Source organism: Amblyraja radiata, unplaced genomic scaffold (genome assembly GCF_010909765.2).
Source record: "Amblyraja radiata isolate CabotCenter1 unplaced genomic scaffold, sAmbRad1.1.pri S110, whole genome shotgun sequence".
Lineage (NCBI taxonomy): Eukaryota > Metazoa > Chordata > Chondrichthyes > Rajiformes > Rajidae > Amblyraja > Amblyraja radiata.
In genome coordinates this window covers 469012-487202 of record NW_022630100.1, presented here as the reverse complement: position 1 = coordinate 487202, position 18191 = coordinate 469012, and the positions used below count along the sequence as shown (strand labels likewise).

Here is an 18191-nt window from a genome sequence, read left to right as displayed (position 1 = left end):
TACTTAAATAATAAATTAAAATAAATAAAACATATCAGCAAATGTTCTAAGACGTCTCACACTCATACTTAATACAGCAATCACACAGCATCACAAAATACACGTTTTCAATCACAGTAAGTCCTATGCAAATTACATCTGTTCAGTGTTTAACAGAGAAGAAAAACAGTACATCCGCAAAAACGACCAGCGGAGGGCGCATGACCCATGCAAAATAAAACAAACACCACAATCCCTTCATTGTAAAAAAGTTACAAACAAAGGTGAATACACAGTTACATGAGGGATATTTAGTGGAATACAAACACTTTTCCATACTTGCTACTGTAGCAGGTATGGAAAAGTGTTTGTATTCCACTAAAAGGGATTTTGTCAACAATTGTTTTTCACTTTAAATGTAGTAGCCTGCTAGTTTATAAAACTTTCCTAATTTGCTTGTACTCAGGCATCTGAGGTGTGCTCTGCCTTCTTGCTTGCGTGGCAGAGCGATGGCTTCGTAACCATGTTGATACATATTTGCTTGGCTCAAAAAGGCTTACAGGGGGCCCATTGATGCTGATCATCATCAAATTGCTGACACTAGACAACAACATTCTAGATCTTTGGTCTGTGTACACAATATTCATCAGACTGAAGCCCCTTTCACACTCTGCAGTGCTGCAAGGGATGGTCTGCATGCAGTGGATGAGTGGTTTGAGGCATTCAGGTTCACTCTCTGGGTGCTCGATGAAATCTCTCATTCCATTGGCAGCTTGTTCTTGACAAAGATTGAATCGCCTGCACAGTCGTTTTACCTGTGACTCACCGTGCCGTATGCCAGGTGTTGATGGCCAGGTGCTTGAATCCAGAATGCTGAGATCATAAAGAATTTCATCCTTAAATGAGAGCCGCTTCTCCATGTTGTTGATCAGACTTTGTAGGAACTGCTTTGTATTGATCGGCATGAGCTTAGCATTTGACTCCTGGGACACTGATCCAAACTGTCCCAAAGCCTGTGCTTTCAATTCTTCCTCCAATTTCTCTCCTGGAGAATCTTTAAATGATGCCAGCACTCGGATGGTGCGCTTCAGCAGCTGTACTGCTCTTAAAAGTGTGATTGAATGGGCCTGTAATTGCTGGGACAGGTTTGAAAGTTCGGATAGTGCATCATAAATGAGTCCAATGTCACAAAGAAACTCCTTGCTTTGCATTCGACGTGCGAGGCCTCTGTAGGTTTGCCTCTCTTTGCCGTTTCTTGTTTGGTCTCCTGCAGCATTATCAAAGTGTCTGTTAAGTGCTTCGTATGACCTCCACACAGCCTTTACAGAACGGAAACTGCTGGCAACCCATCGGGTGTTTAAAACTCTGCCAACTTCAGGACTTGTGAGCCCACTTCTTGTGCTGCTTCCATAAGTTTCCGTGAATTTTTATTGGACTGACTGTAGAGATTGTGGAGTTTGTCCATGAAAACTTTGAAGTGCTTGACTTCCTGAACCTCATCCACAGCATCATTTACAGCCAGTTCTAGACGGTGGTTCATACAGTGCCATGTGAAGAGGTTAGGGTACCTTGCAGTCAGCCTGGTTAACACACCAGGGTTTCTGCCTAACATGACACTGGCTCTATCAGAAACAAATGAGATCCAGTTATTTTGAAGCCACTCTGCACTAAAGCCTGCAGTGTCCAAACAGTTTAATAGAGCTACCTCTATAGACTCTGCCCTCTGGCTTTCCAGCTCCACCAGGTCCAAAAAAACAAATTCAGGAGTAGCTCCATCTAAAGAGGCCTTCACATTGACAATCATGGCTGATTTATGGCTGAGAGAAGTTGCCTCATCAATGAGAACAGACAGCTTGCTTGAAGATGACACAATGCTGTCAACTATTTTTGTCTGCATCTTTTTTGCTATGTGTTCCACAATTTTTGTTGAACTGAACCTTGAGTGCAGACTTGTGCCCATGTTGACACCGTTTTTTTCCTGAAGCTCAATGAGATCGTCATGGTCAGAGAAAGGTCGGTTCATCTTGGCAAGATAATATGCTGTTCTGAATACAGCATTTGTCTCAGCTAACACAGTGTCTGACACAGCTCTCACAAGATTCCCAAGAAAATCCTGTCCACCCTTTTCAGTGAGCTCCTGGGCTATTTCGTGTGCCCTGGACATCTCATGCGGTCTGATCTTTTTTCTCAAGGAGGCCAGGGCTGTTGGTCTGCTTGAGCCTGATGACTGGATCTTAAACATCGCCCACTCCTCAGATATGGAAATTCTTTTCTCTGTTAAGACGCCAGTAGATTTTGTTGAGCTGCGAATAGCACAACCTGGAAGTAAACAAAAACATGACTAATTAACATCATACAAGTAGTCTTTTTTGAATCTATATTAGCAATAACACCTTCTGAACTGGATAAGAATCTATTCAAAATAATTGAATGAACTGTAAATAAGCTTCACTGTGACAATATCATTATAATTTAATTGTATAAAAGTGAAATGAATGTATCTTTAAGATGAAAATAAACCAGCTATACTCTCATTTGCATAACGTTGACTTCATGTGTTTATACCAGCTTTACAAGTTGGCTGATATTTACCTAACTTTCTGTCCTTCCATTCTAACCAAGAATGCCTGCTTTTAAACTCCCTAGCCTGACTCTCAGTCCATAGGGCTGGCCAGGAGTTATCATCTAGAAGGAACAAGGAGATATTCAGCACACACACACTCACAGTCTCACAGTAAAATGTGTAATAACTACGTTATTTACTACTTTACTACAACAAGATTGAGCTAGCAAGGCCGTTTAGTGAATATATGTGTGGTATTCATTCAGTTTGGGAAATCTCTTATAAGCTAGTAGCTAGTAGTCTAATATCTGCTAAAGTTCACTTGTATACGACTTTCACTTACCCGATACACTGCTGGCATCAGGCTCCGCTGTAGTTCCCTCTTCTTCATCTAACGTCCTAGTGACTGCTGGAGTGTCGTCCGAGGCAGCAGCAGGCTTGTTTTGTTTTGTTTTTTAATGGCTAAGGGTAGTTTGTTGCTTCCGCTTCATATTTACTGTTGAGCCGCTGGACATCACCTCGGCGCCGACTGAGTTGATATCGCTGTGGTCTAGGTGACGTGGCGTCAGGTCTAGGTCACGGGCGGTCACCACGGTCACGGGCCATGGACAGAAGCCTCTGTATGGCTATTATAATGCTGCGTTCCATTGTTATCGGAACTCGGGACTTTCCCACTTCCGACAAGGAAAAGTGCGACTCTGACAGAGACACAGCGCACAGGTTGAATTTATGAATGGAAGTATGACAGTTCTGTGACAGAACTGTCATACTTTCATTCATAAAATAAACAGAACTTCTGTCACTTTCGAAGTTGATACGTGTCATTGCGCATTTCTAAGTGGGCATACGGAAATGCTGGAGCTTTCTTAGTGGGTATACGGCGTATACCTGCGTATCACGTAGACTACACCTCTGAGCCGAAGCCCCGAGACGGCAGCGTGCGCAGTGTCAGCAGTTTCAGCGAATGGGAATGCGTTTTGAACCAGGAAGTGGAGGATTAAAATGGCTGCGAAAGAGCAGGTCGAAATTTTAACCGAGGAGGCAGTTTGTCCCATCTGCCTGGATTTCTTCACCGATCCGGTGTCACTGGAGTGTGGGCACTACTTCTGCCGCTCCTGCATCACACAGAGTTGGGTCAGGAAGGGGAGAAACTCCTGCCCGGAATGTAGAGAGGAGTTTACAGACCGCACCCTCAGGGTGACTCGGGCCTTGGCGAGACTGTCTGAGAAAGCTCGAACAATGAGCCTGAATCGGACGGAGATGGAAAGTAAACTTCAGTGCGAGGAACATCAGGAAGAACTGAAGCTGTTTTGTGAAACTGACAAGAAGCTGATCTGTGTGATTTGTGCAACTGGGCGATAACACAAGTCTCACAGCTTCATGCCGGTTCACGGGGCGACTTGACGCAAGATGTAACCAGAGTGAAGTGGTCGTGGTCTAGCACGATATCACACGATATAACTGGGTGTAGATAAAGAGTTCCCACGGTACTCGGCATTTCCGTTATTTGTGCGAGTGACTTGTCCGTCTCCCGAGCTTTCCCGTTAAATCTTGAATGAACATTGTGAACTACACGTGGCATAAATGATGCACTTTTTTTTCACACACTATAAATATCCTCCCTTGGTTGAATTGGCTCATTTGGAGACATGCCTATACTAAAGCGGCTTTTTCACGGGGCGACTTGACGCAAGAGTTAACCAGAGTTTAACATCGTGGGAACCTCGTGCGATAACAGTACGGCATTCGTGGACCACCGTGGACCACTGTGGCGCTAACGGCAGGTAATCGTGTAACTTGGTGACTCGGGAGAAAATTCAAGCAAGCTTGAATTTCTCCAAGAGTGACTTGTACACTTGTGGTTGAGCATTGCAACTTTATATGAACGTAGCGGCCAGTGCGATATCCGTGCGATATCCATAATAACTCTTGCGGTTACCGTGGGAACTCCTGCGAACGGTAAACCCGGAAGCTGGACAGAGGGGACAGAAGGTGAGTAAAAAAGGTGTTCTCAATATCCTTTATAAATGTCTGTATGGTAATATGTGTGTGTTTTCCTCTTGGGCATTACTTTGTTTCTGTTGGTGGCTCCACATTTTATGATAGCCTGAAGTGTGATAAAGCTTTTACCTCAGCAGTTTGATTGTCAGTGCTTGTTTACCTCATTGTTAAATAAATATATTTTTTACTATCAGCTTGATGTCTGCAATTCTTCATTAACACATCACTACAAGATGAATGTCTCTAATGTTATAATCCCTCTCATGCTGAAACACAAAATAGTTGAAGGGAGGTGATATAATCACATTTTCATTAGGTTTCATTTTTGAGTGTTCAGGTCCATCAATTGTTGAGCTATTTAAACGTTTGAAAGTTTCACCTCTTGGTAGAAAATAAAATAAGCCAACCAGCACTGTAAATGTGAGACAAAGTTTTTATTCCTATTTGACAATATAAAAAGACGACTTCTTGCACATATTGAGAGAAGGTGCATCACACCAAACATTAGTCTATAAAAGGGCCTCGCAAACACGAAAATCAACAAATGAGGCATGCTAGATTATTTTAAACACATTATATTCATTAACCTCCGCAACAAGCCTAAACTCAGGCATTAAAAGGGACACTGCAATGTGCTGAATGGCAGGTTTTGCGGACGAACATCTTATAGGAAGCACTTTTCGGAGGACAACACTAGAAAGTCAGCTTATTTGCTATGCATTTCTGCTAACATGCAGTAGTGTTCCTGTGGTCGGCTACCCATCAATATAGCTGTCCTGCCACGGCACACTCCCCAATTGCGAATTGTAGTAAGCGCAGAGATGGCCTCTTTGCTCTTTCACACCCAGTGAGACTTCCTCTTAATTCTATTTTTAATTAATCTCTCCCTTCTGCCTTCACGCAAGCGTCCTCGATGCACATAGTGGGCTGCTGCATACAGCGCGTCAATGAAAAAAACCACCATCCTGTACTCGAAACTACTTAAAGGGCCTTTTCACGGGGCGAGTTGACGCAAGATGTCACCAGAGTGAAGAGGTCGTGGTCCAGCACGAGTCTCGCACGATATAACGGCAGTAGATAAAGAGTTCCCACGGTACTCGGCATTTATGTTATTCGTGCGAGTGACTTGGCCGTTTCCCGAGCTGTCGCGTTAAATCTTGAATTAACATCGTGAACTACACGTGACACAAATGATGTAACTTTTTTTTTCACACACTATATATATCCTCCCTTGGTTGAATCGGCTCATTTGGAGACATGCCTTTACGAAATAATTTCGAGTACAGGATGTTGGTTTTTTTCATTGACGCGCTGCATGCAGCTGCCCACTATGTGCATCGAAAACGCTTGCTTGAAGGCAGAAGGGAGAGATTAATTAAAAAGAGAATTAAGAGGAAGTCTCACTGGGTGAAGCCCATCTTTCAACGGAGAGCTCAATTTGGACAATATGAGCAACTGCTTAATGTGCTGTGCGAAGAGGATACAAGTGCATTCAAAAACTTTGTCAGAATTTCACCCGAGCTCTTTAATGAGTTAAAGAATAATTTGGGACCTCTGCTGAAGAAGACTGACACTGTAATGAGAAAAGCACTGGAACCAGGGTTGCGCATAGCAATCACCCTCCGCTACTTGGCCTCAGGCGATTCTTATACTGCGACTTTTTTACTTTTCAGCTGCAGGGCAGACAGACAGACTTATAAGAGAAGTTTAAGTTAACTGCAAACACAGCACTTTTACATCAATAGCAATGTATGTTTTTAAATCTTGGATAACATTAAATGGTTCTCCTCTTGATGAACTTATATATCGTTATATAAACTCACATGAGCACTCGGGAAACTCGGCAGCCTTCGTCTCCAGCAGGTTCCTTTTTCTCTCCCTGTTTCTATAATCCTCTCTGGATTTATCGTACAGAATCTCGTTAAATTGGAACCATTCTACAAGTTCCCCCTCTTGTTCCTTGGTGAAGTTATATGACTTTACCTTCTGCCATCTTCCCTTTACGTCTGTAGAGGCTATTCCTACAACGGCTACTGGGGAGGCAATCTGAATTGCACCTTGCTCACCCTCTCCCTGCTCCAAGGAGCCCACAGGCAGTGTTATCTGTGGCATCTCCTGTTGCCTCTCCACCTGTCTCTCTTGCTGCGTCTCCTCCTCATTCTCCTGCATGGCAAAAACATCTCTGACCCGCTTTACCCCCTTCCTTTGAGATTTTCTGAGAGCCATCTCTGCAAGTGTTCCTGTTAAAAAGATTATCCAACAATGACAATTAGGTGGGACGTCCTCGAAGGACACATGTTCCCATGTGTCCTTTTGAGACCACCTTTTTTAGTCACCCTCTGTCCCCTCTGTCCAGCTTCCGGGTTTACCGTTCGCAGGAGTTCCCACGCGCTATATCTCTAAAATCTGAAGTTATGTAATGTCTAAAGGAACTGCAGACGCTGGTTAATGCTGGTTAATATGCACAGAAGGACACAAAATGTTGGTGTAACTCAGCAGGTAAGTCAGATCTGGGAAGAAAAGCATAAAAAGCTGGAGTAAGTCAGCGGGTCAGGCATCATCTCTGGAGAAAAAGAATAGGTGACGATTCGAATCGGAGCCCTTCTTCAGACATCCTAATCGGAATTGAGTCTGAAGATGTGTCTCGTCCCGAAACATCAGCTTTTTTTCTCCAGAGATGCTGCTTGACTCGCTGAGTTACTCAAGCTTTTTGTGTCTGTCTTCGGTTTAAACCAGCATGTGCAGTTCACTCCTTACACGGGTCTCTGCACAACATTGATTGGTAGCGTTCCGGACCCCTGGACCCGAGGACTCCGACCTGTATCTCTCAAAGAGGTACATGTGAAAAATATCTCACGGACCATAAAAATGCGTAACCTTTCAGTAAAGTCCCTTTTAAAGTCCCTTTTAAAGATTATAGTTATTTTCTTGAATCTCATTAACATAACTCATGAATAAGTTGATGTCCATATGCGGATGTAAATCTTTATTTTTATTTATTTTTTAAATTCAATCCCACTGAAGATAATTTGTAATCACCTTCTGCCCCTCTGTCCAGCTTCCGGGTTCACCGTTCGCAGGAGTTCCCACGGTACCCGCAAGAGTTATTACGGATATCGCACGGATATCGCACTGGCCACTACGTTCATATAATGTTGCAATACTCAACCACAAGTGTACAAGTCACTCTTGGAGAAATTTAAATTTTCTTGAATTTTCTCCCGAGTGACCAAGTTACACGATGACCTGCCGTTAGCGCTACGGTGGTCCACGGTGGTCCACGAATGCCGCACTGTTATCGCACGAGGTTCCCACGATGTTGAACTCTGGTTAACTCTTGCGTCAAGTCGCCCCGTGTAAAGGTGCCATCTATATAAGGTGCACAGATAGGGTGAATAGCCGCAGTATTTCACCCAAAGCAGGAGAGTATGAATGTCTGACTGTGTGATGCTTCCCAGCTGATGAGTTTAGTGGTATCTCCAATTTCCCTTCAGTCCAAAAGACCATTAATGTGTGCATTTTGGTATTGCTTAAAGATATCAGAAACAAGAATAATGGAAAAGGTACAAGCTTTACCATGATTGAAGTCATCAGATGTTTCTTTGAGTGCTGTGTCCAACGAAACAGGGCAATGGAACTTTTCAATCGGCAAGGCTCCATCTACCACCGACAGTGGTTTGGCTTCATCACGAATCCTGCACATATTAAACAGTTGGTAATAAACTGAGCATTAGAAATGTTTTATGCTGTTCCACAAAACACTTAAAATGTTTCCGTCAAGACAATGTCCTACCTTCGCTTGCGACCAGCTTCCTCCTGAAAGAAATAAAACACAAATGTCAATTGATTGAGATGGACCGTCCTCATCCCGACAGCAGGAATTTCACCAAATTTCTACAAACCTCTGATAATTCCCATTTCCCAACTCTTATCGCCACTGTCATGCAGATAGAAAGTGGATATTGTCGCAAAGATGTAGAACGATGGGGGAAAGCACAAGGAATGTTCATGAGAATGACGCCATAACTGAGAGAATGGAACTTAATGAAAAGACTGGGCAGGTTGTGGGATTTTATCTGGAGAAGATGTCAGGAAGGATAGAAACATAGACATAGAAAATAGGTGTAGGAGTAGGCCATTCGGCCCTTTGAGCCTGCACCGCCATTCAATATGATCATAGCTGATCATCCAACTCAGTATCCTGTACCTGCCTTCTCTCCATACCCCCTGATCCCTTTAGCCACAAGGATGGGACAGAATTTAAGATTATCGGTGGATTAAAATGGGTGGGGATTAAATAATATCTGCACTAGTGGAGAGACCAATAATTAAAGCTGCAATGTAACGTAGTCTAACCCCTCACCTTCAGAAATACCACACTGTCTTTTTGATCCATCTGTTGCTGCAACTTTAAGAGATCCACCTGAATGGATTTTAATTTTTTTCCAATCTTTCGAAGATTGTTCTCCATTATATTTAGAATCTTCTTCTCTTCTTCCCATATATCTGCCAGTGCGCGATGTTCTTTCTCAGTGAGAATCTGGTGTAGTTTAGCATACTGGGATGTAATCTTGGATTGAAGGTTGTGTGACTGTTCCTGTGAAATGAAAGGTGAAGATCAATAAATGTCACTGATTGTGTTTCCCTAAGACTTTGACATTTGCCTTGTGCAATATTTATTTGCTTTGGCAATTCAATAGTTTGTCTAAATCCTTCTGAAATATCGTGAGGGTAATCTTATGACCCATAAATCCTCTATCCCCAATATGATTCCCTGCTGCCTGTTCCTTTTCACATTCCCATTAATTCCCATTGATCTGCCCACCACCCACATTCGCAGTGATAATTGACAGTCGCCAAATGACTAGTTGGGTGCTGTAAGGTTCATTGCTAGGACTGCAGTTATTTACAATATATAGATTAACGATTTAGATGAGGGAATTAAATATAACATCTCCAAGTTTGCACATGACACAAAGCTGGGCGGCTGTGTGAGCTGCGAGGAGGATGCTGTGAGGCTGCATGGTCTCTCCTACCATCACCACTGTGGACTTACTTACCATCAAGGGCTCAGTCTTCGGGAGAACCTAGTCGAGAGCTCCAAAGTTGCAGTAGGTTCAACCAGCCCCGACGTGAGGTTCGATCGTCCAGCACAGAGGAGCTGAAATCTCCCCGATGCATGAACAGATCACCTCGATGTGGAGAGCCCAAACGCCGCCTGCTACGGTAGTCAAGATCGCCCCGTCAACGGAGGCTCGCGGCCCACGACCAAGGGAGAACATAAGGAAGGACTTGAACTTTACTTCGCCTTCCATCACAGTGAGGAATGTGTAGGGGTCTCTGTGGTGGATGTTTATGTTAAACTGTATTTTTGAGTGACCTGTTGCTTTTAATTGTATGACTGACCTGACCAATGAAATTTCTTGTATGTTGCAAAACATACTTGCCGAATAAAGTGTGATTCTCATTCTGATTCTGATATAAAAGTTTTTAGGGATTGTTGAGGCTATATGCAGGACAAATGTTCCCGATGTTGGTGGAGTCTAGAACCCGGGTTTAAGAATAAGTGGTAGGCTATGATCGTATTGAATGGCGGTGCTGGCTCGAAGGGCTGAATGGCCTACTCTTGCACCTATTTTTCTATATTTCTATTTTCTGTTTAGGACCAAGATGAGGAAACACTTTACACCCAGAGAGTTGTGAATCTGTGGAATTATCTGCCTCAGAAGGCAGTGGAGGCCAATTCACTGGATGTTTTCAAGATTTAGATTTAGCTGTTTGGGCTAATGGAATCAAGGGAAAGCAGGAACCTAGTACAGATGTTGGATGATCAGCCATGATCATATTGAATGGTGTGCTGTCTCGATGGGCCGAATGGCCTACTCCTGCACATATTTTCTATGAATCCGACGCGGTCACAGGGAGAAGGCGTGAACCACACGGGTAGCACCCGAGGTCAGGATCGAACCCGCTCGCCAGAACTAGGAGACAGCAGCACTACGTGTGTCACTGCACTGCCCTATTATTACACGCATCACAGGGATCAAATCTACACAAGATCAGGAAATCGAAACTGGAAAGCCTCACCAGAACTCCAGAAATCTTCTGTTTCTGTTGCTGCTTCATTCGCTGGATCTCCGATTTCTTTTTTGTGAGAGACTGGATGGAAGATTTCACCTGATCCTGGGATTGTGATTGAAATCAGAGAATAAAAGTGTTAGGTTATAAAGATGGAATTGAACAATAATGCGATCAAAATCGGTTTGCTTTTACCTTGCAGGTTTCAACAGCTTCTTTAACCGGCATGAAGCGGTGATCTCCGTGGTCCCGCCCAGCTGCACAAAGCAAACAGATCAGCTTCTTGTCAGTTTCACAAAACAGCTTCAGTTCTTCCTGATGTTCCTCGCAGTGAAGTTTACTTTCCTTCTCTGTCCGATTGAGGCTCAGTGTTCGAGCTTTCTCAGACAGTCTCGTTAAGGCCCAACTAACCCTGAGGGTGCGGTCTGTAAACTGCTTCTACATTCCGGGCAGGAGTTTCTCCCCTCCTTGTCCCAACTCTGTGTGATACAGGAGCGGCAGAAGTTGTGCCCACACTCCAGGGACACTGGATCTGTGAAGAAATCCAGGCAGATGGGACAAACTACCTCCTCGGTTAAACTCTCGACCTGCTCTTTCGAAGCCATTTTAACCTCCACTTCCTGGTTCAAAACGCATTCCCATTCGCTGAAACTGCTGACGCCCTGCAGCAATTAATTGGAGCGCCGGAGGCTGACGTGCATGGGATCAAGAGGTGAATGGATAGGGTGAATGCCGGAGTAGTGGAGTCGAGACCTAAAGGACACAGGTTTGTGGTGAGAGGTGCAAGATTTAATTGTAATCTGAGGAACAATATTTCCACACAGAAGGTCGTGGGGAAATGGAACAAGCTGCCAGAGGAGGTTCGTGAGGCTGGACAACTATGTGTCGATGGGCTTTAGGACCCGGGGGAGCCCGGAGTTGTGGAGCCGCCGCGGCTGCTGCTGAACCCGCGTTCAATGCGGTTTCGGGAGCGAAACGGCGGCGGAACAATCAATGAAAGGGGCGGGGCGCGGCTGAGGGGAGGCGGAGCTCAGCCCCGTCAATCACAGCCCTGAACCAGAAAGCCGATGTCATTTGTAATCAGCTTCTGGTAAATTTCATTCCCATAAACTAAATACATCCGTGTTTCCTATCGTGAATTGTTCATTATATTAAGCTGCACAATAATATTCGTTCTATAGCAAACACTGTTATTTTATTTATCAGTCTCATGTGCAAACTTGAATTCAACTCAATGATTCAATTATACTCTATTGTCACATGTATCAAGGGACTGTGACATTCTATGTTTTTGCATGTAATCCGGTATAATACAGACCTCACCCAGGCAGTACAGAGAGAGACGACATGTTTCTGGCGACGACAAAGTTGCGAGACGTTCAGTGAATTCAGCGTTATTTTCCTCTCTTGGATTATTTTACAAATTTCATTCCCTGCTTCCATTTACACACCCTATACTGTCCTCGTCCGATCAACATCAACACCAATTAATTCACTCTGGTACAGCGGACACGCAATTCTTCAAAGTTTGAGACATGCCAAACTTCCTCGTTCTTCTGAGGAAGCGGAGGCGTTTAGATGTAAAGGAGGCCACATCGAGAGAACCGAGTGCCATAGACGAGGATAGAGGAGATACAAGTGAATCTCTGCCTCCCATGAAAGGGCTGTTTGTGTTCCTGAATGGTGGTGAGGGTCGAGGTGTAGGGACAGAGTGGCGCCTCCCGTGGTGGGTTGTAGGGGGAAGCGCCTGGGGATGGGATGATGGGGTGAAAGATGAAGACCAGGGATCTCTACGCTTATTCTCTCTGGAGGGGAGGGAGGTGAGATCTGATATGCAGATAGTGGTGGAGATACAAGTAATTATTGTATGTGCAGCAGGACTGACAGTGTCAGGACAAACTTCGACAAGAGGCGCATAATGCTAACTCATGTCCTCTCTCCTCGGATCCTGCCTGACCAACTGCGGACCCATCCCAAGCCCGCTTGACTATCTCAGATTTGTCTACCCGCACAACAGAGGTCTGGGCTCAGGCAAAAATGTCTGAGTCAGAGATTTTACAACCCACTTTGTTGGGAGTTGGGAATGCTGATTACAAATCTGGAAGATTACGGACATGGAGGATGGAATGGCAACATTCCTTGAATGAGGAGCGAGGATTATTTACTAACATTGGAGTCAGGAACAGAAGTGTGTCCCGCAGTTTAAGGAGGCAATGTTGTGAGGTCAAAGGTCAAAAACTTTATTTGCCATTTGTGCTTATACACATAGGAACTCTTGTGCGGTTGTTCAGAGAGTCGAGTCAAGTCAAATCAAGTTAAAAAGACACACAGAAAGACACATAATCTATAAAAACATATACTTCTCTAAAACTAAAAAAGAAAGAAAGTGCCTAAAACCCTATATAAAGGGGAAAGTGAGAGCATTGTAAATTACACAAACCCTATATAAAGAGTGTCGATTGCATTGTAAATTGCACAGGCCCAGGAGACAATATAATATGATATGCTATGAGGTAGGTCAGGCCATCAGTTCATTTTGTTTTGGCCTAGAGTCTCACTGTGGCAGGGAAGAAGCTCTGTAAAAGCGTGTTCTGTTTGTGGCGATGCTGTCCGCTCGTCTGTGCCTGAGGTTGTATGTGCAGTTTTTGCGTTTGAGTAGGGAGTGAGCTGGATGTAGTGTGTCTCTGATGATTCTCTCTGCTCTTTTTTGACAGCGCTGTGTATAGATTGTGTCCATGGAGGGGAGTTCCGTTCTGATAATCCTCTCTGCAGTCATTATGACTCTTTGCAGAGGAGTGATATAGATGCAAACTCATGTTAAGGACGAGTAAGAATTTCATTACTCTGCCTCGGTACTTATGACAAATAACAACAAGGCTATTTCTCTCTCTTGGGCTGAGGCCGGCGATTAACGTTTCACCTGATGGATTGGGTGAAAGAAGGGAATAAACAGGCAAATAATCAGAGGAAAACATGTAGAAGTGGTTGGTTCGTTGAAATCAAACCTACATACAATGTTGTAGGGCTGTAGATTAATACAACAGATACATTTAATACCCTGTTGTTAAAGTTGGATAATTCCCTACAACCAGTAACATTCATAAGAACTGAATAGAAATATTGTGTTTATTCGAATGATGTGCTTGGTGCTTCTAATACTCTAATTGAAATAAACCCAAGTCGGTGTGGACAGTATATCTTGTTTTTAAACTCTGTCTGTGAATGTTCCTGACTGCAGGTTGACTGCTTCATTTCCGTTGCAGTTTGTGGCTGCACTTTAAAGAGATTTACGTCAATGAAACACATTGTTTCATTGACGTAAACGTGAGCAAACGTGAGCAAACAGGGGTAGTGGATAGACAAGGCAGCCGATGGCGTCCGCGGGCCTGGAATGGATTTTGGCCACTCACGTTTTCTCTGAAACGGTGACAGACACGGCGAGAAAGCGGAGGGAAGGGTCGGGGCTCGAGCAGAGGAAAGTGGGAGCTGGTTGGAAACTGGCAGTGTGGGAGATGACGCGTTAAAGCCGTGAACGAGAGGCAGGAAACATGTTCCCGATATTGGAGGAGTCCAGAACCAAGGGCCACAGTTTAAGAATAAGGGGTGAACCATTTAGAAGAAGACGATGAAAAGCTTGTTCACACAGAGTTGTGAATCCGTGGAATTCTCTGCTTCAGATGGCAGTGGAGGCCAATTCTCTGGATGCTTTCAAGAGAGTTAGATAGAGTTCTTAAAGATAACAGAATCAAGGGATTATGGCGGAAGGCAGGAACGGGATACTTATTGCGGATGATCATTCATGATCACATTGAATGGCGGTGCTGACTCGAAGGGCCGAATGGCCTACTGCATCTATTGCCTATTGTCTGTTGTCTATTGACTGATCTAAGCTGGCAACGATTTCTGTTCTGTGTGAGTTTCCATTACACCATAATTCCTCCACCTTTCAACTATGAATCTATGTCCCCTTCTTGGTTCTTGGTTCTTGGGTCCTCCAAAATATTCCAATTGGAATTTAAACTGGAGGTGGTGAAGGGAGGGGTTAAGCCAGAAAGGGTATAAAGAACACACACTATAGAATTTAACATAAAACATCCCCACACAGCAGAATCAAAGTTTCCCAATGTGTGGGAAGGCACTAACGTCAGAATCTTCCTCCACTGTTCCCCGTGGTCAAGGTCTCCCCAAGCCCTCCACAGTTGCAGCTACGGGCGGCCCGATATCCAGGACCGCTCGCCTGGGTGATACAAGTCCGACGACGGGGCTGCGGGATGTCCTCAGCGGCGTGGACACCAGAGTCAGCCCCCTCCTACCGGAGTCGACGGCTTCCAAAGTCCGCAGGCCGCGCCGGGTGGAGACTGCTGCTGGAGACCCTCTGCAAGGCGCCCCATGACTCCACGATGTTGTTCAGCGCCGCCCGCGTTGGAAGCTCTCCGCACCAGAGCTCCACGCTGTTGGAGCAACGGCCCAACGCTCCGGAGCTCCAAACGGCGACCCAGGTAGGTATCGCCCGTTCCGCGGTGACTCCAGCGCTGCGCCGCCGCTGTAGCAGCCCTGGTCCGGTTCCCGGTCCCCGGCAGGAAAGGCCGCTCCGATCCAGCTGGCAGGCCGCGAGGTGGGGGGCGAGTACGCGACACGGAGAAATAGTCGCAACCCCGCCAGGAAGAGACTGGGAAACGGTTTCCCCCTTTCCCTGCCCCCCTCCCCCACATAAAAAAGTTAAAGTTTCCCCCTAAAACAAACTTTAGACTAACTAAAAATAAAAAAAGATTGAAGGGACAGACAGGCTGTAGGTAGATAACCTACATAGGACCAAATAGTTTAGTTGAGTTTTGATTATTGTCACGTGAATCGAGGTACAGTGAAAAGCCTTTTTTGCGTACAATGCAGTCAGCGGAAAGACAATGCATGATTATAATCGAGCCATTACAGTGTAAGATACGTGATAAGGGAACAAAGTTTAGTGCGAGGTTAAAGTCTGATTAAGGATAGACCGAGGCTCACCAATGAGAGAGATTGAGGTTCACCATTGCTCTCTGGATTTGGTACAATGTCAAGTCAAGTCAAGTTTATTTGTCACATACATATACAAGATGTCCAGTGAAATGAATGTGGCAATGCCTGCGGATTGTGCAAAAACTACCGAACAGAATAGAAAAGAAACAGTATTACGTAAGAATTGTTTTTAAAAGACACAACACAACAGTAAATGAGTCCCTGGTGAGATAAGAGTTTATAGTCCAGATGGCCCGTGGGTAGAAAGTCCGTTCCATTATCTCTTTTTTCACAGCATGACAGCGGAGGCGTTTGCCTGACCGTAGCAGCTGGAACAGTCCGTTGCTGGGGTGGTAGGACTCCCCCATAATGTTGCTGGCTCAGTATCTACACCTCCTGGTGTATAGGTCCTGCAGGGGGCGAATGTAGTTCCCATAGTGCGTTCGGCCGAATGTACCAGTCTCTGCAGAGCCTTCATGTCCAAAGCACAGCAGTTCCCAAACCAGATTGTGATGTTGCCGGAGAAGATGCTTTCTACAGCCCCAGAGTAGTAGCACTGAAGGATCATCAGGGACACTCTAAATTTCCTCAGCTGCCTGGGGTGGTAAAGGCGCTACTTTGCCTTTCTCACCAGTGTGGCAGTGCGTGTTGTCCGTCAGACCCTTTGTGATGTGGACTACCAGGTATTTAAAGCAGATCACCCTATCCACAGTCGTCCCATTTATCTCCAGTGACGTATACGTCCTCGGATGTTGCGCCTTTTTAAAGTCCACAATCAGCTCCTTAGTTTCTGTGACAATCAAGAGGAGGCTGTCGCCCTGACACCAGAGTGTCAGATCAGCCTGTGGGCCTTCTCTTCGTTATTGGAGATCAGGCCAACCAACAAAGTTTCATCAGCAAACTCGATGATGGAGTGGGAGCTGAATCTGGCCACGCAGTAATGTGTGTACAGGGAGTACAGTAGGGGGCTGAGGACGCAAACCTGGGGGGAATCCTGTGTTCAGGGTGAGGGGATGATTCAGGATGATTCAGTTGCCTGATGACAGCTGGGAAGAAACAGTCCCTGAATCTGGAGCTGCGCCTATTCACACTTTAAACAAGCCAATGGGATACAAATTTCACCTGAAGGTTGGATTCCGAGGGCGATGGTAGAGGGTTGCTCCACAGAATGGTGACAGTCGGCAGATGGTTTGCCGCAGGGCTCAGTGCTGGTTCAACTGTTGCCCATTTTATATATAAGAGGCGTCCCTCTGTAATGTACATACCTCCTCCATGTTTGGCAGGACCGTTCTATTTGCTAGCGTCTGTTTACGTGCTGACACTACGCATTTGGATGTACAGGCTGCACTGTTTGGATACACTATCGGCAACTCATTGTCTTTTGCTATAGTGGCCCCAGCACCAGTGTATGCAGTACATTTAACAATGGTCAGCTGTTCTGGTAGCATCAATGCCTTAAACAAATTATGCACAGAAAGGCATTCCCGTGCTCCCAATCATGGGGAGCTTTGTAAGGTCAGAACTTCAAGGTATAGGGATGTTACTGACGGAGCTGCCAAAGGTAAGGATGCCATTGCTACTGGTAGGGCATAGGGAGGTGGACATCTCCCAAGATTATCTAACTCCTTATCTTCACTACCAAAGAGGGTCGTCGTGCCAGACATGAAGTCTCCTCCAGAGGATTTACCGGTACTGGGTTTATTTTTTACTAACCATCACCTGTTTCTCACCTCCTGTTTGTCTTTTAATTCTTTTCTCTTGTTCCTCTGCCCACTGGCATTCTAGTTGCAATACGTTACATCCTTTCCTAGTGCTATCCTTGTGTCTTAACTCTATCCCCTTCTTACATGCAGTATCCATCCAACTTCGAACTCTATACTCTCCTCATGCTTCTTTTCTCTGCTTCTGCTTTCCATGTTTTAATTCCTTTCTTCCATTCCTTTCCTGCCTTCCTTTCCCATATAATTGTCTCTACATTCCATGTGCCCCCTACTGGCCAGGCTTCATCCCCCAACCGTTTGGTCAACTTGTAACTTAACATTCTAAATGTCTTATTATACTTAGGATTCAAATAACACATACGTTGGACTGTTATCCAGAGCATTCCCCATAGATGGATAGAAAGAGAGAGAAAACAGACTTCTTAATTCCGAATCGTTCCAAATATATCAACTAGGCTGACCCGCTAATGAGACCCCAGTTTCTCAATTTGGCTGACTAATTGTTCCAAATATATCAACCAGGCCGACTCGCTACTCGAGACCCCAGTTTCTCAGCCTGGCAGACGTTTTAAACTCAATATACAACAACATTTATTTCTCAATCCGACAACTCTTCGGATGTCTCAATAAGCCAGACGCACACCTCACCCCCCGTATCTCAACCCAACAAATCACAGATGTCTCAATGAGGCCGATGAGCCCTTAGTAGAGAGAGATAAAAAAGAGAAGACAAAGAGATATAGAAAGAGAAACCGCTCAAGTCCTTCTTAAAAATATACACAAGCCCTTCTTAAAAATACATACACAAGCCCTTCTTAAAAATACATACACAATCCCTTCTTAAAAAAAACATA

At 44.8% G+C, this 18191-nt stretch overlaps 1 protein-coding gene across 1 annotated transcript in view; it reads right to left on the bottom strand.

Annotated features, from left to right (window-relative positions):
- Positions 1-10868, bottom strand: part of LOC116969148 (E3 ubiquitin-protein ligase TRIM39-like) — a 623262-nt gene extending 612394 nt beyond the window's left edge. Inside the window, exons 1-5 of the mRNA XM_033016077.1 lie at positions 10817-10868; positions 10631-10726; positions 8907-9140; positions 8337-8359; positions 8120-8238 (exon numbers count right to left, since the gene is read on the bottom strand). Coding sequence (XP_032871968.1) covers positions 8120-8238; positions 8337-8359; positions 8907-9140; positions 10631-10726; positions 10817-10849 — 505 coding nt within the window. The 5' untranslated portion in view covers positions 10850-10868. The remainder of the gene's footprint in view (positions 1-8119; positions 8239-8336; positions 8360-8906; positions 9141-10630; positions 10727-10816) is intronic.
- Between the last annotated feature and the right edge of the window lie 7323 nt (positions 10869-18191).